Source organism: Amblyraja radiata, chromosome 13 (genome assembly GCF_010909765.2).
Source record: "Amblyraja radiata isolate CabotCenter1 chromosome 13, sAmbRad1.1.pri, whole genome shotgun sequence".
Lineage (NCBI taxonomy): Eukaryota > Metazoa > Chordata > Chondrichthyes > Rajiformes > Rajidae > Amblyraja > Amblyraja radiata.
This window is the reverse complement of record NC_045968.1, coordinates 4,934,506-4,958,497: the sequence shown is the minus strand read 5'-3', so window position 1 is coordinate 4,958,497 and position 23,992 is coordinate 4,934,506. Positions and strand designations below refer to the sequence as shown.

At 44.1% G+C, this 23,992-nt stretch overlaps 1 protein-coding gene across 1 annotated transcript in view; it reads left to right on the top strand.

The window, feature by feature from the left end:
- Positions 1-475: 475 nt before the first annotated feature.
- epha4 (EPH receptor A4) overlaps positions 476-23,992 on the top strand; it is a 132,795-nt gene continuing 109,278 nt past the window's right edge. The window contains exons 1-3 of the mRNA XM_033031115.1: positions 476-785; positions 2,989-3,056; positions 9,647-10,310. Coding sequence (XP_032887006.1) covers positions 692-785; positions 2,989-3,056; positions 9,647-10,310 — 826 coding nt within the window. The 5' untranslated portion in view covers positions 476-691. The remainder of the gene's footprint in view (positions 786-2,988; positions 3,057-9,646; positions 10,311-23,992) is intronic.

Here is a 23,992-nt window from a genome sequence, read left to right as displayed (position 1 = left end):
GATGTTGCAAGTGACAATGACATCACATCTGAAATTTCGTGTAAAACTGAAAGTACACTTCTTGCAAGCTGCTGTATGTGTGTGTGTGTGTGTGTGTGCGTGTGTGTGCGTGTGTGTGTGCGTGTGTGCGTGCGTGTGTGCGTGCGTGTGTGCTGTGTGTGTGTGTGTGTATGTGAAGCTGCTGTGTGTGTGTGTGTGTGTGTGTGTGTGTGTGTGTGAAGCTGCTGTGCGTGTGTGTGTGCTGTGTGTGTGTGTGTGTGTGTGTGTGTGCTGTGTGTGTGTGTGTGTGTGTGTGCTGTGTGTGTGTGTGTGTGACTGGCAAGGTGGCTGTCTCTCTAATTAATGATTCTGAGAGTGGTTGGGAGGGGGTTAGCTGTTGCAATAGACGCCCCCGTTTCAGACTGAAACGTTGCTTCAAGCCGCCAGTTTTTCTTGAGGCGCGGTGGGGGGAGGTGAAGGGTTTTTGTGCCCCCAGTATTTTGACTGGATCTGTCTTGTTGGACGGCTGACGTCAGGCGCTAGCGCCGCCTCCTCTACAATGTCTTCGAGCCGCAGTTCTCCAAATCCACTCGCTATTCCACCGGGAAAGAGCGGTCTGAAGTGGGAGCTCCGTCGGCAGGAGTTATTAACAAGGACAAGAGTAGGGGGGAGGAGAGAATAAAACCCCCACAACAACAAACTAGGTGGCGAGATGGCCCGGACTCTGCAGTTGACCATCTGTGCGCTGTATTTTTTGGGGATTTCGGCAGGTTTTTACATTTCAAAGAGCCACCCGCCTAACCAAGGTAAGTTGGTGACCAGGTCGCGTTGCGGGACCGTCCGAGCGAAGGGTGGAACTTAACTGGACTCTGCACCGCGCTACTGTCAAAGGACATAGAAAATAGGTGCAGGAGGAGGCCATTCGGCTCTTCGAGCCAGCAGGACATTGGGGGGGGGGGGGGGGGGGGCTTCTGTTGCAGGGGCAAGGACAAGGCGCTGGTGAAGCCGGGGACAGGCTGCCTAGTACAGGCAGGTGTGCTAGCCTTGTCCGGGACTAGTCTGTTCCACAGCCAGACCTCGCCTGCTTCCCTGCACCTCGCTAAAAAAACCTTTCCTTTCCCCCACCTCAGTTTTTATTTTAAGCCGTCGTCAAAATGTTTTTTTAAAGTCATTGCGTCCACTTTTGTTGGGAGTTTGCGTCTGCCGACCCCCCCCCCCCCCCCCCCCCTCCCTCCTCCATCCGTGGAGGGGCGGCTGGGCTGAGCTGAGCCGGACATCCCCAGTGTGACAGCCACACAAGTGTATCATTAGACCCTGTGAGATTGTGGAGAAGTCGAATATCGCCGCCGTTCACCCAACTAACCCCCCCCCCCCCCCCCCCCCCCCCCGTCACTCCTCGCTGAACTGAAAGCATCCCCAGAATAAAGAATTAATTCAGAGTGAAATGAGGGAGAAACTAAATAGTGCTGAGTTGTGTTTTTTTTAACTGGGTCATTGCTCAGCCCGTGACCTGAACGGGGACGGACTGGTGATTCTAATGGACTTCTTTTTTCCTCCCTTAAACGCTAGCAAACACTGAGCAAACTTTTATGACCAAGTGTTTTCTTTAGCGATGAGAATTGACGCGGCTCTTAGCATGCAGCCCACGTCTTTGCCCCTCTCTAGACGCCTGCGATTGAGCGCTTATTGTCCTGCCGCAGTGGGATCTACCGGAGATTCATCCGAGCGCTTGTGGTGTGCAGTTCGCTGCACGCCTCTGCTGCAGAGCGAGGGGTGGGGAGGGGGGGGATGTTACATAGCTGTCCCGGTTCTTGCCTCTCCCTGTAAACCCCAGGGAGATAGCACCCTTCAGAAGTTAGCCCCAATAAATCCTAAAACAAACAGGTCGATTCGCATTCTCTGACTGAGAACATTTAAAAAAAAACTTAGGAAAAACGGACTGGTTTAAAACACAGATTTTTTCCCCACTATAACTTTGTTTTAGGATTTTTCCTTTTTTTGCAAAGGAATGAGGCATTACAAGGTGATATTTGGCAGAGAAATCAAACCGGGGAAAGTACTCCTCTTTAAATGTCCGCCGCCCCCCCTCGCCTTCCAGTTGCTAAACGCCAGTGAGCCTCGCTGATCGTTACCTGAGCTAGCGTTCGAGCCAGCCCACCCTACATCAGTCTGAAGAAAGGTTTCGGCCCGAAACGTCACCTATTTCCTTCGCTCCATAGATGCTGCTGCACCCGCTGAGTTTCTCCAGCACTTTTGTCTACCTTCGATTTTCCAGCATCTGCAGCTCCTTCTTAAACACGCTAATACCATCTCCATCTCCTGAATGTACAACTCCCGCACTTGTCACTAACATCAACCAGTAAAGTCGAGGCCGCTGGAGCACATCAAATAAACATTTTACTCGAATTAAAAAATAAATACGGATTAGCTCCACTCGAGTGTTGGTAATGTCCAGATTTATAGCGAGCCAAGTCATTACTCCAAATTCAAATTCAGTCACATTGCAAACGCGATACATGTCCCCAACAATCTCACAGAATGCACATTCCTCTTTCAATACCAGTTGACGATAATTAATAATTGGTGATAAAATCCAATGTCGTACGCCGCAGCGCACAGAGTAGTTGTTTAATTTCTGAAGTTTATTAACTATTAAGCGAACGTTTGTGAACAGTGTTCGCCGTTACTGCTCCCCCTAATGAGAGCACTCACTCACCTCTCCTAATGAGAGAGCAGTCCTGAACTACTATCTACCTCATCAGCGACCCTCGGACCCTGTTCCCGCTGAGTTACTCCAGCTTTTTGAGTCTATCTTTGATAGGACTTTACAGGCTTGACCTTGCACTAAACGTTATTCCCTTTATCGTGTATCCCTACACTGTGGACGGCTCGGTTGTAGGTTGTAACCACCTATTGCCTTTCCGCTGGCAACACGAGCCTTTTCCCTGTACCTCAACACACTGGACGATAAACTAAACGGAACTAATGGCCTTCTTTAACTCTCCGCAGTTACGCTGCTGGATTCCCGGTCTGTCCAAGGCGAACTAGGCTGGGAAGTGTTCCCTTCTGAAGCCGGGGTGAGTATTAGAACTCGGGGCCGTGTCGGGAAGTGTTCGATTGTGGTCTAGTTAATGGGAGCATTTTGAGTAGATCGAGCCGGGAAGGTCAAATTTCCGCAGTGCTCCCGTGAACTGAACTGCTCTTTGTGCGGGGTAACTATATACTCCCATCGGTAAGATGCAGCCCAGAGAAGTGGGAACCGACAGGGCAGCGGTTCAGGCGACAGAGTTAAGTTGCGAATTGATAAAGATCATTTTACTGGTAACTTGATTCAGAAATCTACCTCCGCTGCGGAGAGAAGCCGGTGAAGGGAGCTATTGTTCGCAGCATCTTGTGTCTAGATGCAGTGGTTCGATGGTCGAAACTGTCCCAGAATTTGGAACACGGACAGAATGCGCAGAGCCGCGGTTTAGTGGCGGGGTTAGTCGGGGCCACAAATAGCAAACGGCGTTGCAAGCCGCGGGGATAGGTTTGAATGTGTGGCCATTCCTTTTCCCGACAGAAACTGGGGCGATCGATCACTCAGTATGGGAGGTGGAAGATCAGATAGTGTGTGTGTGTGTGTGTGTGTGAGAGAGAGAGAGAAGGGAAAGGGAGAAAGAGAGGGAGATAGAGAGAAATGGGGGAGGAGAGGGAGAAAGAGGAGGGGGAGAGGGAGAGAGAGAGAGAGAGAGAGAGGGGGGGGGGGGGGGGGATAAAGGGGGGTGGGAGGGAGAGAGAGAGAGGGCCAGGAAAGAGGATTAACGGGAAGAGCTGATCTGCTGTAGGAGCTAGAACTGGAGCCTGTTTGATCGATGGGATGAGCACAAGTGTGCGCGCAGTCTCCATTTCCAGATAAGTTAAAAATGTCAAAACACAGGGAAACGCGCGCTTGAGATGTCCCACCAGCGACCTGGCTTCTGACTGGCACCGCCAAGCAACAACTGAAACAACGCGGCTGTGTGTGTGTGTGTGTGTGTGTGTGTAATCAGCGGCCAGATCCAGTTGACTCAAACTACCCAAGTGTTTTATTTCCAATTACCCCTGACATTTTTTTTAAAATAATCCAAGACGCGTTAAACAACCGTTTGTATCTGATAGTTTTTTTCCCGAAGTAGTCAGTATAAGTAAATTAAACAAAACACTTCCTCTTGAATCTATAGCATGGATTACATTACTCAGTAATTCAATAGCAAATCATATAACGGGGCAAATAAGTAAATGCAGGAATATTATTAATGCTTGTCTTGAACATGAGATGCTATCATTCTTTTTGTACTGTGCACTTTCACACACTGATTATTCTTGGGTCATTTTCCTGTGTCCGAATTAAATTTAGAATTGAATTGGTTCACTGCCAATGTCTTGCAGACAAGGCTGGCAGAGTGGTGCAACTGGTAGAGCTGCTGTCATAGCGCCAGAGACCCGGGTTCGATCCCGACCCCCCCTCCCCCTTGCTGTCTGTGTGGAGTTTCCGCGGTTCTCCCTGCAACCGCGTGGGTTTCCACCGGGTGCTCCGGTTTCCTCCCACATCCCAAAGACGGGTGGGGGTTTGCAGGTTAATGGGCTTCAGTAAATTACCCCGAATGCGAAGGGAGTGGATTAGAAAGTGGACCATAGAATTTGGTCTGAAAGGGTGATCGATGGTCGGCGTGGACTCGGTGGGCCTAAGGGCCTATTTCCTTGCCCTATCTAATTTAATATTAAATTAAATAAACCACAGATTGCCAGCGACCCCCCACCCCCATTCAATAAATATTGGGGAATAAGTACAAGGTTTCCAATTCAGGGAAAGACACAAAATGCTGAATTAACTTAGAGGGACAGGCAGCATTACTGGGGAGAAGGAATGGGTGACGTTTTGGGTCGAAATCCATTCCTTTTCTCCAGAGATGCTGCCTGACCCGCTGAGTTACTCCAGCACTTCGTGCCTATCCTTCGGTTTAAACCAGCATCTGCAGTTCCTTCCTACACATTCCAGTTCAGGGACTTCTCATCAAACCCAATACCCAGGGAAGACCATTGGTTGCAAGGATAAGTCGCCCCTTTGCATTGACGACCAGCCTAGAGAGATTGAGAGAACCAAGATAGACACAAAGTGCTGGAGTAACTCAGCGGGACAGGCAGCATCTCTGGAGAGAAGGAATGGGTCGAGACCCTTCTTCAGACTGGAACCAAGTGCAGTCTGCAGTCGCTGGCTACCTAGAGGGAACCGGAGAGCACATACACAGCTACAGCTGCTAACGAGGAAGGCATCTACAGAACGGCATTTAATGTTGAACCGCTCTCCGTTCAATTGAACATTAGTTGCTTTCAAACCATGCACTCGAGTTCTATCTATAAACCTCTGTCAAAAAATAAATACCCTCGCCCTTGCTTCTCCGCCGCTCAAAGTGCTCTTGAAGCATTTATTTAGATGACTCTCAGTCAATGTTTTAGTACAGAATGGTGTACAGGAAAATGCTTGTTTTAATTTTGAAATAGAACTCACCACACTAAGGTTCATTTTTTACAACAGGGAACATTATGCATGCTTTGAGAATATGAATTATCAGTAAACGATAAATAAATATTTAGAATTAAAACCGCACCTTTTCGGGCTGGGTGAAAATTGCGAGCGTGTTGTTGCAACCGTCTTAATATGGGGCGGCGAGGCGTTGAATTCAATTGACACCATTGCTCTGAAGGTCAGCTTCTAACGAGAATGTGTCTTTCCGTGCCACCAACAAGTTTTAGCACATTGAGCTGGTAAATTAAATACTGAAAGCCCGTCCCCCGGGAGTTCAGAATCTCATGATGGCCGCGGAATTGCTATTAATTCCCAGTCAGGTCTTAAGTAATCTTAAGTAATCACCGGGATATTATGGGGCTGACATGAGGATTCATGTCTGGCGATCTCGGAAGGCGGCGGGCGCTGCTCGCAGTCCTTACTTTCGCTAATTAAACGTAAACAGCCACATTGACAAATGTAGAATGCAGGATTTTACAATTAAACACTATCCAGCGTCCGCCTCCATTCCCCCATGCATACCAGTCGCCGTAGAAATACGTGTGCAGGGAGGAACTGCAGACGCTGGTTTAAACAGAAGATAGACACAAAAAGCTGGAGTAACTCAGCGGGTCTGGCAGCATCCCCAGAGAAAAGGAATATGTGACGTTTCGGGTTGAGTCCCTTCTTCAGAAAAGAAAGTAATTCTATACAAATCAGCCAATACAATATGTGAGCCTTTAGTGTAATTTCCGAGATATCTTTAAACCTGGTTAGACGGATATCTGAAGAAGGGTCCCAACCCGAAATGTCAATGGTAGACACAAAATGCTGGGTCAAACAACTCAGCGGATCAAACAACATCTTTGGACATTTCCCATTTATCTTCTCCAGAGATGCTGCCTGGCCCGCTGAGTTACTCCAGGATTTTGTGTCTACCATTGAAATAAATGCCTGCAGAGTGATTTGAGTGTGTGTGTGTGTGTGTGTGTGTGTGCGTGCGTGCGTAGTATTGGGTGATCAGGAATTGTTTATTCCCGAAGAAAGTAAATAAACCCGACACATTTATAATTAAAGATCACTTTTTAATGGGTTGGAAGCAAGTTACTGGTTATTAAATCATCGGAAACTGAATTTGCTCCATCCTAAATGAGGTTTATGTCTATTATAGGAGGGTGTTGCCAGGACGTGAGTTATAGGGGGAGGTTTGCCAGGCTTGGACTTAATTCATCAGAGTGCAGGGAGGATGAGGAATGATCTTCTGGAGGTGTATACGATCTTGAAGGGAATCGATAGTTCATATGTCTAAGAGCAGAATTAGGCCATTTGGCCCATCAAGTCTACTCTGCCATTGAATCATGGCTGATCTATATTTCCCTCTCAACCCCATTCTCCTGCCTTCGCCCCAAAATGCCTGACACCCGAACAAATTAAGAATCCGTCAATCTCCGCCTTAAAATATCCACTGACTTGGCCTCCAAAGCCATCTGTGGAAATGAATTACAGAAAGACAGTGAATGCAGAGATAGACAAACTCAGAGATAGATAAGTTCTTGGTTAGAACATGTGTCAAGGGTTATGGGGAGAAAGCAGGAAAATGGGATTAGGAGGCAGATTGAATGGCGGAGTGGACTCGATGGGCTGAATGGCCTAATTCTACTCCTATAATTTGTGAGCATAAAATTATTTACCCAGGATAATGGAATCAAGAACTGGGGGACATAGATTTAAGGTGTGAGGGGAAGGATTATGAAGCTGAGGGGCAACTTTTTCCTCACACTGTGTGGCGGGTAAACGGAACGACCTGGCTGAGGAGGTGGTTGAGGCACCTACTGTAACAACATTTAAAAGGCATTTGGAAGATACATGGATATGAAAGGTTTAGAGGGATATGGGCCAAATGCAGGCAGGTGTAATGTGTAGATGGGGCACCTTGGTCAGCGTGTGCAATTTGAGCCGAAGGGTGTGTTTCCATGGTCTATGACTCTATTGTCACATGTACTGAGATGTAGTGGAAAGCTTTTATTTGAGTGCTGTCTAATCAAATATGACAGTTTTATAGATGAGTACCATCAAGCCAAACACATATACAATAGGTAGAGAAAAGAGAAAAATAGCGGAGTGCAGATAGTAGGACTGGATGTTACAATCCCTAAGATTTTCACTACAATTGACATTCTTGGGGATGACCACCAGGTGAATTTGCTACCAATCAGACACATCTTCAGTTGTGTACCTCAACGTCACTGGGTGTTTCGGCCTTTTATCATAAGACACCCTCAGTCGAGGCAGGCCCACCGCAGGGTGATCAGACCTGGGTGTGTGTCTTATGGTTAGCCTCTAGATGGTCACGTGGCGGCCCAGACAGCAACTTTCCTCTTCAGCCACAGCCAGTGACTGCTCCGTTTGGCGGCATTGGCAAGTTCTTCCATTGCCCTCCTTTGTGCCTGCCCTCTGACTCCTACTTCCCTCAGGAGCATTGCGGTGGAACTGGCTACAAAGCCCCTGCACCCCACCTACACTGGACACACCCGATTTCCCCTGTCCCACTTAGGAAACCTGAACGGAAACCTCTGGAGACTTTGCGCCCCGCTCAAGGTTTCCGTGCGGTTCCATGAGGTTCCCGGAGGTTTTTGTTAGTCTCCCTACCAGCTTCCACTACCTGCAACCTCCGGCAACCACCTGCAACCTCCAGGAACCGCACGGAAACCTTGGGTGGGGCGCAAAGTCTCCAGAGGTTTCCGTTCAGGTTTCCTAAGTGGGACAGGGGCCTAACACTCCAACCTCTCTCCTCTGCCTCTGCTGCAAGGTTTGAATATCGAAGCTTTTTTCTTTCATAAGCCTCGTCCACAGCCTCCTCCCAGGGGACCGTCAGCTCATATATAGTTTATCAGCATTGAACTGTAACAGTTCCTATAAAAGTCCAATGTTCACAATGAGGTAGATAAATACAAACATCTTCAGACTTTAGAGCAGTGGTTCCCAACGTGGGGCGTACGCCCCACAGGGGGGCAATTTGAATTTTAAGGGGGGCAATTGAGCGCGACTGAGGAGGTCTGGGTCCAAATTTTCGATTTTTTTTTTTTGATTTTCCATCAGGTAAACATATGTAGTTTATGTTTCTTCAGCTGAAACGGAGTTCACTTTTTAAATGATAAGAATTATATATCACCACATGGGGGGGGGGGGGCATCAGGATTTTAGAGGTGATTAGGTGGGGCATGGCCAAAAAAAGGTTGGGAACCACTACTTTAGAGATATAGCACGGAAACATGCACTTAGGCGCACTGAGTCTGTGCCGACCAGGAATCACCTCCTACCCTAGCACTATACTACACACTAGGGACAATTTACAATTTGTTTTACCGAAGCCAATTAGCCTACAAACCTCTACATCTTTGGAGTGTGGGAGGAAACCGGAGCACCATGCAGTCATAGGGAGAATGTACAAACTGTACAGACAGCACCCATGGTCAGGATCGAACCCGGGCTCTGTAAGGCAGCAACTCTACCGCTGCGCCATAGTGTCGCCCCACAGATCGGTTAGCATCTGTGCATTTATATATGCTATTAGATAGCGGTTTCCCATTTTACTTAATCTGGCCATCCTGGCCTAGTCTCACCCCTAGCTCTGTGCACTCTTTGTAAGTATCATAATCTAAAATCAAAATCCTCCACCAGGATACTGACTTCTTGCCCATTCTACCTAACCTTAACAATAGTCTCCTGACTGTCAGAAACTTTCTCCCTAAGCCCTCTGCATTGAAGTCCTCTCCCCATTTTGAAGTCCTTTCTCAATCTGTTTGAGATCAATTATCTCCCTTAATCTTTTATGTGACTTGGCATTTGCAGTCTACGATGAATCAGTAATCAAGTGACCATTAAAGCTGAATATCCATTTCATTAATGGTGCAATGTAAATGCACACCATCTTAATTTGGGAATTTTAGCTAACTGCTTCCATTTTAACTTCCATAAGCACATTGCAGAATTAGACCAGCCTTGCGAGATACAGATAAGTGCTGTTGTTTGGTGCATTAAACGTACATTTTAATCACTGATGTTAAATGGTGTTTCACGTGAATGTGTTCCCCTGGAATAAAGGATGTGTGTTTGTGTGCGTGTGCTTTCTTTCAACAGTGGGAGGAAGTGAGTATCACGGATGAGAAGAATACTCCGATACGTACCTACCAAGTTTGCAACGTGATGGAAGCAAATCAGAATAACTGGCTCCGGACTGACTGGATCCCTTGTGAAGGAGCCCAGAGAGTGTACATCGAAATTAAGTTCACCCTCAGAGACTGCAACAGCCTGCCGGGCGTCATGGGAACATGCAAAGAGACCTTTAATCTGTTTTACTTTGAATCCAATAATGATAAAGAGTGGTACATCTCTGAAAACCGCTACATAAAGATAGACACCATCGCAGCTGATGAGAGCTTCACACAAGGGGACATTGGTGACCGGGTCATGAAGCTGAACACTGAAGTTCGGGATGTGGGGCCCCTGACCAAGAAGGGCTTCTACCTGGCATTCCAAGATGTGGGTGCCTGCATTGCCTTGGTATCCGTGCGTATCTTCTACAAAAAGTGCCCGCTGACCGTACACAACCTGGCGCAGTTCCCCGACACCATCACAGGGGCCGACACCTCATCCCTGGTGGAGGTGCGTGGCTCCTGTGTCAACAATTCCGAGGAGAAAGATGAGCCCAAAATGTACTGTGGTGCAGATGGAGAATGGCTGGTGCCCATAGGCAACTGTCTGTGCAACACTGGCTATGAAGAGCAGTCTGGAGAATGCCAAGGTAGGACAAGTTGTTGTGTTTTTGACATAATTTCATTAAGCCTTTATATGCAAGTTATTTAATTAGTGTTGGGAGAGTATGGTGTAAACAGTGCCAATTAACCTGTCCACTGCGACATCAAAGGCAATAACAATTCTGTCAGTTCCATGTGGTGTCTCTTTACTCCGTGGTGCAATGGGCAAATCCACACACATCCAGCGACTTGTTTGCAAACAATTTTGACAACCTCAGATGAAATGTGTAGGAAGGAACTGCAGATTGCTGGTTTTCAACGAAGATAGACACAGATTGCTGGAGTAACTCAGCAGGTCAGGCAGCATGTCTTAAGAAGGGTCTCGACCCAAAACATCATCCATTCCTTCTCTCCAGAGTTGCTGCCTGTCCCGCTGAGTTACTCCAGCAATGTGTGTCTATCTTCGTTGGCAGCATCAGACTATTTGTGTCAAAAATTAAAGATTTTACTTTATTTTATTTTATCATCTAACAAACTAGTCAGACAGGAGGTAGACACAGAGTGATGGAGTAACCCAACGTCAGGCAGCATTTTTGGAGGAAAAGGATAGGTGATGTTTCCAGTTGGGACCCTTCTTCAGACAGTCTGAAGAAGGGTCCTGACCCAAAACATTATTTATCCTTTTTCTGCAGAGTTGATGACTGGCCCACTGAGTTACTCCAGCAGTTTGTGCCTATCTTTGGTATACACCAGCACCTGTGGATCTTTGTTTCTTTATCGAGTCAAAAATGAATTGTCTGTGTAGGAAGAAACTGCAGATGTTGGTTTATACTGAGGATAGACAAAAAATGCTTGAGTAACCCAGCGGGTCAGGCAGCATCTCTGAAGAAATACAATAGATGATGTTTCTGGTTGAGACCCGTCTTCAGATTTACATCAGGCATTGTTTGTCGTATGTGACTAGTGCACAAGTACATATGTAGTCTTATAGTAAATACCGACTTCAATGCCAATGATATGGCTTACATCTCATTCCTATCATTAACAATGGCTCTGGGGCTCCTTAGAGAATGTGATAACAAGGCCATCAGTCAGATAGACCCTCAGGATTGTAACATGGTTGTTTCTGCTCTGGAGCCAAAGCATATCTAGGGCAGGTACAACATGCAGATCTCGACCATGAGATATCACTGAGTAGCTTGTTGTGGGGGGACAAAAGAAATGGTCCACTGAAGTTCTCATAACTGATGAAACACCACCATGAAGAACAACAATTTTGCAATAAAAACTGAGATCAATGATCACAACAAGAGATCGCAGACCATCTGGTCCACCCATCGATCAGAGGATGAGCCATGCATTCTTAGGGCTTTCACCATAACTAATCTGCAAGCTTCACATTGCACCGATCATTGGAAGGTCATATGTGATAGGAGCAGAATTAGGCAATTCGGCCCATAAAGTCTACCCCACCATTCAATCATGGTTGATCTATCTATCCCACCTAACCCCATTCCCCTGCCTTCTCCCCAGAACCCCTGACACCCATACTAATCAAGAATCTCTCTACTTTGGTGACACAAAAGCAGCAGACGCTAAAATCTGGAGCAAAAAAACAATCTGCTGGCGGAACTCAATGGGTCAGGCAACATCCATGGAGGGACTTGGACTGTTATGCCCCTGTCCCACTTAGGAAACCTGAATGGAAACCTCTGGAGACTTTGCGCCCCACCCAAGGATTCCGTGCGGTTCCCGGAGGTTGCAGGTGGTTGCCGGAGGTTGCAGGTAGTGGAAGCAGGTAGGGAGACTGACAAAAACCTCCGGGAACCGCACGGAAACCTTGGGTGGGGCGCAAAGTCTCCAGAGCTTTCCGTTCAGGTTTCCTAAGTGGGACAGGGGCATTTACGTTTCAGGTCAAGAACCTGACTGGACTGAAAGTGGAGGGAAGATAGCCAGTAGTTGTAAAATGTTGGTGGATAGACTCATGAAGAAGAGGACTCTTTATAGTTACAGTATATAAATAATCCTTATCTCTAATGCTGTATTGGAAAGGGCAGCACAAACAAAGAATTTCTAGAACCTCAATATTATTGCAAAGTGAACAAGTTAAGTTACAGCATTTATCAAAATTAGACTGGAACAGAAGAGCTTTATAACAATTAAGTTGCAAGATAACCAGAGTCCTCAATAATAGACTAGAGTAGTCATGGCTAATGTCCACTTTCTGTCCATGTCACAAAACTACTGGTATACTAAAGTAATAGTAAGCCCACTTAGTGTCGATAGCTGCAAACTTCTCATTGAGTTTTCACTGCAGTTAATGTGTCTGTAGGGAAGTATAAAGCTGGAGTAACTTCCGATCGGAAACTATAAAGTGAACATCGTACTGATTTGGATTTAATAGAAATATCACATTGATACTACGTTACATTTCATTCAGCCAAACATAGTCTGTTCTTTTCTTTGAAGAGTATAAACTGAAAATCAACAAGAAATGGGATGGAATGTAACTTTTCTTGGTTCATGATATTTTTAAGTATGATTGTTATTTTATTGTGAACTTCTAAATGTGCTTAGTCAAAACATAATTCATTTGAGCGTAGAGGAAACCCACACCTTAAGAAAATGTCGAAAATATTGAATTAAAAAAAACCCAATTGAATTAAATGAAAGCCTTAACTGGAAAAACGGTGGATTCTCTCATTCAGTTCTCAAATTTACATATTTCCACTTTGTCTTTTCTCAAAGGCAGTATTATGCTTATTCATCTGAATATCAATATGATGAAGGAAATGGGAGCCATCATTTATGTATCTATAGGCGTTATACAGTATGTAGGAAGGAACTGCAGATGCTGGTTTAAGCCGAAGATAGATGCAAAATGCTGGAGTAACTTAGCGGGACAGGCAGCATATCTGGAGAGAAGGGATGGGTGACGTTTCGGGTCGAGACCCTTCTTCTCTCCAGAGATGCTGCCTGTCCTGCTGAGTTACTCCAGAATTTTGTGTCTATGATCATTATGTGATCTGTTTGGTTTCGTCACACCTAGTTTACTCAACTTGATTAATGGGAGAATAACAGAGTTTTCTTGCTTTTGTGACTCCTTGTTGGTGCAGCTAATTACATTGCTTTGTTCAATAAGAGTCTTTTGATAAGTTCGACTGATAAACAGTATTGTGATTGGAGTCACCAACTTTGGTAATCTGTTCAGTGACTAAGTCCAGCACATGAGTGAAGCTACATCACTGCCACTGTTGCTCTCTGAGCCTTGCTTTTATCACCACATTATCTTATATCAATGAAATATCTTTAATACACGATTCCCCATTTTAAGGCCATCCATTCCAGTTCTTACAAAGGGAAAACAAACAGCAATAAGGGGAGTGACATCATGACTATTACAATGCATTACACTGTATTCAAATTGTAATGATTTTTTTATCTTACTGTGTCTAAACTAGGCTGGGTAAATCATAGTGCACATTCTTGAAAGGCCAAGGCTGATTTTCAAAATCTTTAGTTTGGATTGTGTTTATAGGAAGAGAATAGACATTATTAGTATTGCCTTTTGATACAAAACTGAGATGGTGTTACCGCAGGGAGCCAGGATCTTCTGCTCCAACCACTGCCATTTGATTCAAGTAACGCTGAATGTGTTTGAATCTTTGTGAATAGGAACTGCCCCCATTGTTTTGCATGGGTGAACTCTGACGGGACAATTATGGAGCCGGGGGTCAAGGGTCACTTACTTCCTCATCCATCTTCCTCCTGTCATTGGGGGTCAGCGTTAGATTGATTAAGATCTCATGGTGTGACAAAGCCCTGGCAATCAGCAGCGGTGGATGCTCATTGTCATTGGAGTCACCAACGCTGGTCATCTGTTGGGGCCTGGGACCACTCGGGACAGACTTACATTTCCTCTTCCAGTTGTCACCTTTGGCCGAATGTGTTAATACTTGAAAGAATTGAAAGATTGGTAGGGATGGATCCACGGTTTCAAAGTGACAGATTGCTATTGTCCATGCCACCTGCAAGTTCATTTGAAAGGAGCAATGATGTCTGACCGACTTCCTTGCAAGTTAACAAATGGAAGTGAGTTGCGATGTCAATGCAACACTAAATATGTATTAGTAAAAAAATAAATAAAAACCCCTTATTTTAAACAAGATCTTACAACTTTGCTGCCCTGCAAAAAAAAAAATCTCTGGACTTTACCCTGGTTGGTTTTAACATGGTTTTTAAAACAACTTTGATTTACTGCATGCTGTTTGATTTACTGCCAGTGCTCTGATTGATTCCTCTTTAATTATTGCCTCATTGAGATAATCCTCACATCGACAGCAAATCTCTTAATTGTGACGATGCATTGAATACATTTTGTTCATCCAAATACGGTAAAAGTCATTCAGTGTTGTCGAGATATAGAACTAAATCTTAAATCTGTTTTTCTCAAAAATAATTTTTTTTTGTTTTGAAAGGACAAATGCAACTTGTTTTGGCTGTTTAGAAGCATTTTAAAGAATGTGCTAAGGACAAAGTATGTCATTGTTAGCAATGGAACTAACATGCTGCCATTGTCACTTTTGGATTTAGTGACAGACAAAAGATTTGTAATCGTCACCAGCACAAAAAGCTGGGAGCTGCAGTCTTCATTTCCCTATTTTAGTGAACTTAAAGATGCATTGACTATTTTAGAAATGTCCAGTATTTATGTGCCTGAATTTGAAAATTCTTGATTGTGATCTATGAAATCCTTTTGATCCTGGTATTTGATATGATGAAGCGAATTATCATCAATTTTCAAAAGATGCCTTTATTGTCACATTGTCTGTCATTTGTTTTCATCTAGCCCACAGCTAACAATGGCCTGTTCCTTTATCATCATTATATTTTTGCATATCTTTCATTCATTTGTTCTATATCTCTCCATATCACCGTCTATATCTCCCGTTTCCCTTTCCCCTGACTCCCAGTCTGAAGAAGGGTCTCGACCCGAAACGTCACCTATTCCTTTTCTCCAGAGATGCTGCCTGACCCGCTGAGTCACTCTCACATTTTTGTGTCTGTGCCTTTAATAGAATTGTTCAGTTATTTGACTTGACTACTTACTACTTATATTTGCTGACAGAAAGGTGGAGCTGCTCAAATGTATTTTCATGAACAGGGTATGTCTTTAAAGGCATTTCAACATCTTTCTATAATGACAACCCCCAAATAGCAGCCAACCCAGCCTATTTCTGTCTCTTTGATACCTGCTTCATGAGAATTTATTTCGAAACAATACATCTCTGCTTCCATCTTAAATTTTAGCGAAACCAGACAGAATATAATATAACATGTAGGAAGGAATTGCAGAAGCTTGCTTATACCGAAGATGGATGCAAAATGCTGGAGTATCTCAGCGGGTCAGGCAGCATCTCTGGAGAAAAGGAATAGGCGATGTTTTGGGACTGAAGAAGGGTTCCGACCCGAAACGTCACCTATTCTTTTTCTCCAGAGATGCTGTTTAACCCGCTGAGATACTTCAGCGCTTAGTGTCTACCTTTGGTAAGAAACATAGTTGATTTATTTATAATTCTGTGGAAATTCGAGAGAATCCTCTCTTTTTTCTTGTCAGTAAGTTTTTCAAAATCTCATATCTATATAACTTTATTTTGTGATTTAGAGATATTTATTTTTCTTATTAAGCAACAAACCATCAGAAAAACGAAGCGGAGGCCAAATTATATTGTTAGCGTACTTTGGAGTTTAACATAGAAAGGTTTCTCGATGAGACTGCCTCTTCACCGAATAAAGGCTGGATTCAGAGCATCTGTCAAATTTTATAACCAAGTTAGCTTTGTGCGGCTGCAACTATAAAGTGCTGAGGGCTGAAAAAAAAATCCCCTGAACTCAGTATGTGGCATTCACATGTACGGCATCTGTGTTTTGCTGTCAATCATGGTGAAAGATCAACATGATTTCCATCAATGTCATCATCACACTGACAACGGCAACCCCAAACTTTCATCTGTTGTAGTGAATGAGCATTGTCAAAACGGCCGGCCATGTTAACTCTGCAAATTAGATGCACTGGTTTGCATGACTCTGTGTGGAAAACCTGCAAACAGGGAAGATCAGCTTCCTCATTTGCAGATTTTCCACACAGAGTTACGCAAAATAGTACATCTAATTTAGTGACTCGCAAACCTCGATTCTAATCGTGCATTGTATTTCCGCTTGCTGGTTAGCACGCAACAAAAGCTGTTCCATGTACCTCTGTACACGTGACAATAAACTAAACCTAACTAAACTGAAGTCCTTGCAAATTAAGTCCAAGTAGTCCAACAGAAGATGTTAACATATTACACAAAAAGCTGGAGTAACTCAGCGGGAACGGCAGCGTCTCTGGAGAGATGGAAGTGGTGACATTTCGGGTCGAGACCCTTCTTCAGGCCCGAAACCTCACCCGTTCCTTCTCTCCAGAGATGCTGCCTGTCGCGCTGAATTACTCCAGCATTTGGCGTCGATCTTTGGCGTAGAACCAGCATCCGCAGTTCCTTCCTACTCAAAACATATTACACGTTGCCTTGGGTTATATATTTGAGACACAGCATGGAAACAGGCCCTTCAGCCTGCAATGATCATTAACCACCCATTTACAGTAATCGGTGTTTAATACAGTGGTTTGCTGGCATTACCTAGTGTAAGAATGGTGCTTGCAGAGTGTATTGGATGCAGCGTATGCAGTGTGTTGGTTGTTGTAGCATTGACCTGGAATCCCAAACGCTTGCTATTCATCGTCATTGCAATAACTTGGCTTCACGTACAACTGACAGTGTTGGTATAGATCCGGTTTGTTATAGTCACGTGAACTGAGATACAGTGTTTGTGTGCTGTTCAATCAAATCATACCATGCATGAGTACAAACAAGTATAACAGGTAATGCAAAGAGGAAAATACCAGAGTGGAGAATATAGTGTTACAACATTAGAGTAACGCTGCCGCAGTTGCTCAGGGTGCAGCGAAGAAAAAAATGTTAAGGTAGGTTTGGAGATTGTGTCGCACCCATTTTACGAGAGTACTGTTCAGTAGTCTGGGTAACAAGCGGGGAAGAAACTGTTCCTGCATCTAGCGATAGGTGCTTTCAACCTTGTGTATCTTCTGCCCAAGGAGAGAGGGGAGAAGAAGGATTGACTAGGGTGTAAATAGTGTTTAAGAAGGAACTGCAGATGCTGGAAAATCGAAGGTACACAAAAATGCTGGAGAAACTCAGCGGGTGCAGCAGCATCTATGGAGCGAAGGAAATAGGCAACGTTTCGTCCCGAAACGTTGCCTATTTCCTTCGCTCCATAGATGCTGCTGCACCCGCTGAGTTTCTCCAGCATTTTTGTGCACCTAGGGTGTAAATAGTCCTTGATTGTGATTGTTCGAGTGGGGATGATGGGGAAGGTGGCTGAGGTGGTCATGTCAGTAACAGGTACGGAGTCTCTATTTGGTTGGGAAGCCCGGAATAGTACTTACATTGCAAACCCACCCAAACAAGGATGGCTTCGTTTTATTCAGCGTCAGATTAGTAACTGATTGGAACATTCATATTCTGCTGCGTGGAAGGTGGGCGGTGAGAATTAAGGGGGGGCGCTAATCAAAACAATCGTCTTTATTAACTTCCTGATTTATTGCCGGTGCTTGGAGCTCCTATAGTCTTTGTGGCCAGTGGTCAAAGTGGCAAATCTGTTTGTTGTTAAGTGCAACATCTGGGGTATTTTCATTTGCATTTGCTTGGCATACCTACAATTTGTGTCCACTGCAACCCAAGCTAATGCAAAGGACAAAGAGCTGGAGTAAGTCAGCGGGTCAGGCAGTATCTCTGGAGAAAATGGATAGGTGATGTTTCGTGTCGAGACGCTTCTTCAGACAGGGTAGCTAATGTACCCTGAGGCTAATGTGAACAGGCTGACAGAGGAGAGGGTACCTGCATATTAAATTGGAATGACCATGAGTTCTGATTAGTTTACACAACTCTGAGTCACAGAGTGTGCAGGACATTCCCCTGAACGTGCAGTGTGTGGCTCAGGTGGTCTGAAAGTCTGGGAAACTAAAAGGTCATCGGGTATGAATGAAGATGCCTCATGAGAGTGAATAAGAAACAATGTTCTTACTTTTAGGCAGTGTTTTGGGTTTACGGGTAACTTGCTTCCACTCCATTTCTGTGGTTTCTGATATAGCTCATGTGGCCATAGTGGAGGTGGATGTGCGATCCACATCCACAGGCGGTGGTTGAGAGGGTGGTTGGTGGACAGTTTGCGGTAGTGCCTTCCTATCTGCTATTCACACCGGGCTTCTGCGGTCCCTACACATGGACCCACGTTTGTCAATGCAATTCTGAATGCTCCTCTATTTTCAAAGATTAAGGACCATGGACTCATTAATTTGTGGGAGCTCTCGGATTTTCTGCAAAGACATTGAGAACATCCTTGAGTTGTTTCCTTTGTCCACCTGGTAATGTCTTGGTACTTGGAGTGAAGCTTGGGGCTCTGGTGCCTGAGCTAAGAACCTGCCCTTTGGAGTCAATTGTGTGTAATAGGGCCTCAGTACTAAAGAGCCTAACCTGAGAGAAGGTGAAGGGAATGCGGCTCTTATCCTGTCAGTGAACCAGGAGGACGGAGGGTGCTTTGGTAACAGCTATCCAGCACTATAGCTCCATAAGGTGAGAGGAGAAATGCTTTAAAGAAACATAGAAACATAGAAAATAGGTGCAGGAGTAGGCCATTCGGCCCTTCGAGCCTGCACCGCCATTCAATATGATCATGGCTGATCATTCAACTCAGTATCCTGTACCTGTCTTCTCTCCATACCCCCTGATCCCTTTAGCCACAAGGGCCACATCGAACTCCCTCTTAAATATAGCCAATGAACTGGCCTCAACTACCTTCTGTGGCAGAGGATTCCAGAGATTCACCACTCATTGTGTGAAAAATGTTTTCCTCATCTCGGTCCTAAAGGAATTCCCCCTTATCCTTAAACTGTGACCCCTTGTTCTGGACCTCCCCAACATTGGGAACAATCTTCCTGCATCTAGCCTGTCCAACCCCTTAAGAATTTTGTAAGTTTCTATAAGATCTCCCCTCAATCTTCTAAATTCTAGCGAGTACAAGCTGAGTCTATCCAGGGGAAACCTCAGGGGTGAAGGTTTCATGCGGAGGATGAAGGGTTTATGGAACAAACTGCCACAAGAGGCAACAATAGCAATAACAACATTTCTAAGATATCTGGACACATACTAGGAAAGCTTTAGAGGGGTGGGAAAGAACTGCAGGTGCTGGTTTAAATCAATGATAGACACAAAGTGCTGGAGTAATTCAGCGGGACAGGCAGCATCTCTGGAGACAAGGAATGGATGATGTTTCGGGTCGAGACCCTTCTTCCATTGGGCATCTTGGTCAGCATGGATGAGTTGGACCGAGTGGCCTTTACCCATGCTGTATGACTCTATGACTGTTGAGATGTTATTGAAGGTAGTGTCCCTCAGAAGTGGACAGGAGAGCAGGTTTATGCCTCGTTTGAGTTTTTGATATCCACACGTTATTTTACAAAAGCTGTGCTGCTGCACTGATGGCAATGGTGAATTGCCAACTGGGTCAGCATGGACAAGGTGGGCCGAAGGGCCTGTTTCCATGCTCGTAGCTCATGCTGATCATGTAGAACTTCACCTGTGCTCCTTGTGTGATGTTATGATTATGAAATTTGCAGTTTTCATCTGTAAGGAATGAATCATGCACTTTGATCCTTTTAGATTGCTATTGTTAAGTCTGGTATAGTTCTGGATTAAAAAATGAGGCTTGGATCACTTAATAACCTATATAACCAAAAAATAATCTTGTTTATGTTTCGCTGCATGTCTCTTGACCAACGTGTGACACTGTTACTCGTTTTACTGACGTCGATAATCCCACTTGCTTTACTGCTTCCAGGTTAAATGCAAGCACTAACAGTCAACCTTCTTGGAGATTACAAAGCATTTTTGTGAACAGTTACTTTAACTTGTGAGCAATTGAAGATCAAACCATACAAGATACAGAATAAAATTGCTGTCAATTGTCTTGATCTGGTAGTTTGGTAAATGTTGATAATCCAGAATAAGATTCTGTAAGCGATAGGGCTTCTGCCCCGAATCAAGTGCTTCTATAGCTGATTTTTTTTTTCTCTCCTGAGTTTCCAGACCATTTTTCATGGTCTGGGTTGTGTGAATAGCCGGAGCATCATAGATACTGTCCACTATAGAGTGCCAAGTGTTATTTTGACAGTCTGCTCCCCTGCCGTTCACCATTTGACTGTGTCCTGACATGGCTCCCGATCAGCCCTTTGTTTCTTTCAGCTCAGAGGGTGAGAGGTTAACTGAAAACTCATTTTTATTCCCTCAGCCAATGACAATTCTGGAAGTGGGTAAATATTCAGTTATTCGGTCCTTTTATTTCAGATTGAACTGGGGCAGAACTCCAAACATGAATATTTGTCCCACACCTCATTTTTTTTTTGTCATAGCAAAATAATTCTCTATTTTTTTCTTTAAAAACTTAGATTTGATTCAAAGTTTGACTGCTAAATTGCGTTTGAGTTTAACTGACACGATTCCCGCAGGCTCTTTTTTGTCTGTGGTGCTTGTGGCATTGTTCCTGCTAACTTTGACCATCAAATTAATGTGCCGATATTAATCATTCCCATATCAATCTCAGACTTTCTTGAATGCGTAAAATCCTGATTATATTTAATATTTCATTATTATATGATGAAATGAAACATGCTTTTTTACATGCATTTGCTATTTCTGTACTTTTCTCCAATGGTTTTCTCTTGGTGCAAAACAAAAGAATATTATGAAAAACTCATGCATTTTTTTTTTTTACTTCACGACAAAAGAAAAGATTTGTAACCGAATTATCCAAAAATTATCCGGCCATTGTACTTGACAGTAAAATATTGTTTTGGAAAAGAAATGCACTCATGTTGAAAAAGACATCGCAGCTTTGAAAAATGTCTCATTTTGAAGTGTGCCTGGTTGGGAGAGTGATTAATGCAGTCGCTAGGCAAATTAGCATGTCAAAAGCTTTGAATCAATACCAGCACTTTTTGTGTTGGCTGGACAGACTGGGAAAAGCCTGAGAAGCACCAGGAAGCTCTTGACAGCTGTGGCAATCTGCAAAAGAGACTGTCCATGGTGATGCAGACATGGAAAGCTAGATCTATCAGCGACGCTAATCCCCAAAAACGACTCGAACAGATTAGTTGAAAACTACTTCAGTGTGTCTAATTGCCTCAGCTGTACAAGGTGAAGAAATTAAGAACAGAGCAAAAAATAATCAGTGATCTGTATAGTGCTAAGACTAGATTTATTTTCTATTAAATATTTTAATCCATTCATTTTCAGTGGAAAGAATTAAATAGGACTATTCTCCAGAAAGAGCTAGACATTAATGTCTTTAGTCGACTGTTAATGGGCAAATATTTAATTCATACCTTTCAGAATGCACCTTAACTCAAATGTCTAGCTTTGATAGACCCAATTTAAATACTATTTAATTTCTGTCTTATTGAAATTCAATTTTTAATATATCTTTGAAATGTAATTTGCTGTTCTGTTGTAACACACTCTTTAACAAGTTTTCATTTAATTTGGATCAAGAATGCCTTGCTTGGTTGATAATAACAAACTTTCAATTGATTGCCGTTTACTTAAATACTAAAACACTATCCCTCCTAGAAGATATTTTTTGAGCTGAATATTTTACTAAAATGCTACAGACACAGAGCTCGTGAACAAAGTGATTTGGACATGGTGCATACAGGGCCTGTGCTTAGTGACCTGTGTGACTCTCGATTATTAACACCTCCGTTTTAAAATGGTTAGCCTTGTGTTCAGATTCCTGCGTGGCTTCAATCCTCTCTGGCTCTGCAAACAGCCACGGTCCCAGCCCTCTCCCAGAACAATGTAGCCTTCCAGTTATTCCCATTTGCGCATTCACTCATGTGGACCTTAAACGTTAAAATTTCCCATTGAAGCTTCTGCACCATTTGGACGGGTGCAGTGGCACGGCAATAGAGTTGCGCCCTTACACTTACAGCACCAGGGACCCGGGTTCAATCCTGACCACGGGTGCTGTCTATGCAGAGTTTGTATGCACTCCCTGTGACCGTGTGGGTTTTCTCTGGGTGCTCCGGTTTCCTCTCTCATTCCAAAGATATGCCGATTTATAGGTTAATTAGCTTCAGCGAATTGCCCCTAGTGTGTAGGTTGTGAATCTGGGATAACATAGAATTAGTGTACGATGATCGTTAGTCAGCCTTATCATGTATCTATACAATGGCTCGACTGTAATTATGAATTGTCTTTCCACAGACTGGTTAGCACGCAACAAAAGCTTGTCACTGCACCTCGGTACACGTGACAATAAACTAAACTAAACTGAAGAGATTCTCGAAAGATTCTCTGGTGTCTATAACTATTTGAAAACATAGAACTGGTCAATCCAGGGTTAAAATTATCCCTCCCCTCCATCTTCCCCATAGTCTCGACTCCACAAGGAAATAACACACTCCACTTTAAATTGCCTATTTTTGCTTCAGTTGAGATAAACAGATGCTGGTAGATAAATATCAATGTATAAAGCCGGCAACACAACTACAGGCTGCTCTTAACAAACAGCCTGTCAAAGCTGCCTTATGATAAGAATTATATACAACTGTTAACAAAAGCTAGGACTTAAACTATATCTTATCAATTATACTTCAGTGTTGAAGCTCGAGGAGCTTAGTATTTGTCAGTATTGAATGGAGAAAGAAATGTTAAGTGAAAGCATCCTATAGTTTGCTGTGTTATACCCTAGGGTTAGAAGATCAACTCCTGATTTAATCTGATGTAGACTCAAGGATCTGCAGGCGCTGGTTTACAACATAAAAAAGACACAAAGTACTGGAGTAATTCAGGGGGGGGGGGGGGGGGGGGGGGGGGGGGGTCAGGCAGCATCTCTGACGAACATGGATAGGTGACGTTTTGTGTCGACTCGAAACACATCACCGATCCTTGTTCTCCAGAGATGCTGCCCGACCCATTGAGTTTCTCCAGTACTTTGTGCCTTTTCCTGATTTAGTCCGTTCTTGTTACTTGCTATAAGCAATAAACAACTTTTTGAGAATTATCTGGCATTACAGACAAAATTGAATATTTTAAAATCAGATACAAAGCACCGCTTACATATTAACAATTGAAATTTAAATATGGTAAATGCTTGTCACATGTGACAGGCCACGGTGAAATTCTTGGTTCAAGGTATGCAAAGAGTGGCCACATAAAGGGCAGCGACAACGTCACAAAGTATCCCCCGCCAGGCCCTCCTTTGTTCTCCACCCCCCCCCCCCCGCATGGCAGCCCCCCCACACCGGCCCCTCCTTTGTTCTCCACCCCCTTCATGGTGGTTCCCAGGTAGGAACAATGTTTATTCATTCAATTCCCATGCAAATTCATGGAATTTACATTCCCTAATTGTAAATGGGAAGCAAATGAGATAGATTAATACGGCATGGAAACAGGCCCTTCGGACCAACTTGCCCACACCGACCAACATATCCCATCTACACTAATCCCACCTGCCTGTGTTTGGCTCAGATCACTCTTAACCTAATCTATCCATGTACTTGTCTAAATGATTCTTAAACATTGCCACAGTCCCTGCCCCAAATATCTACTCCGGC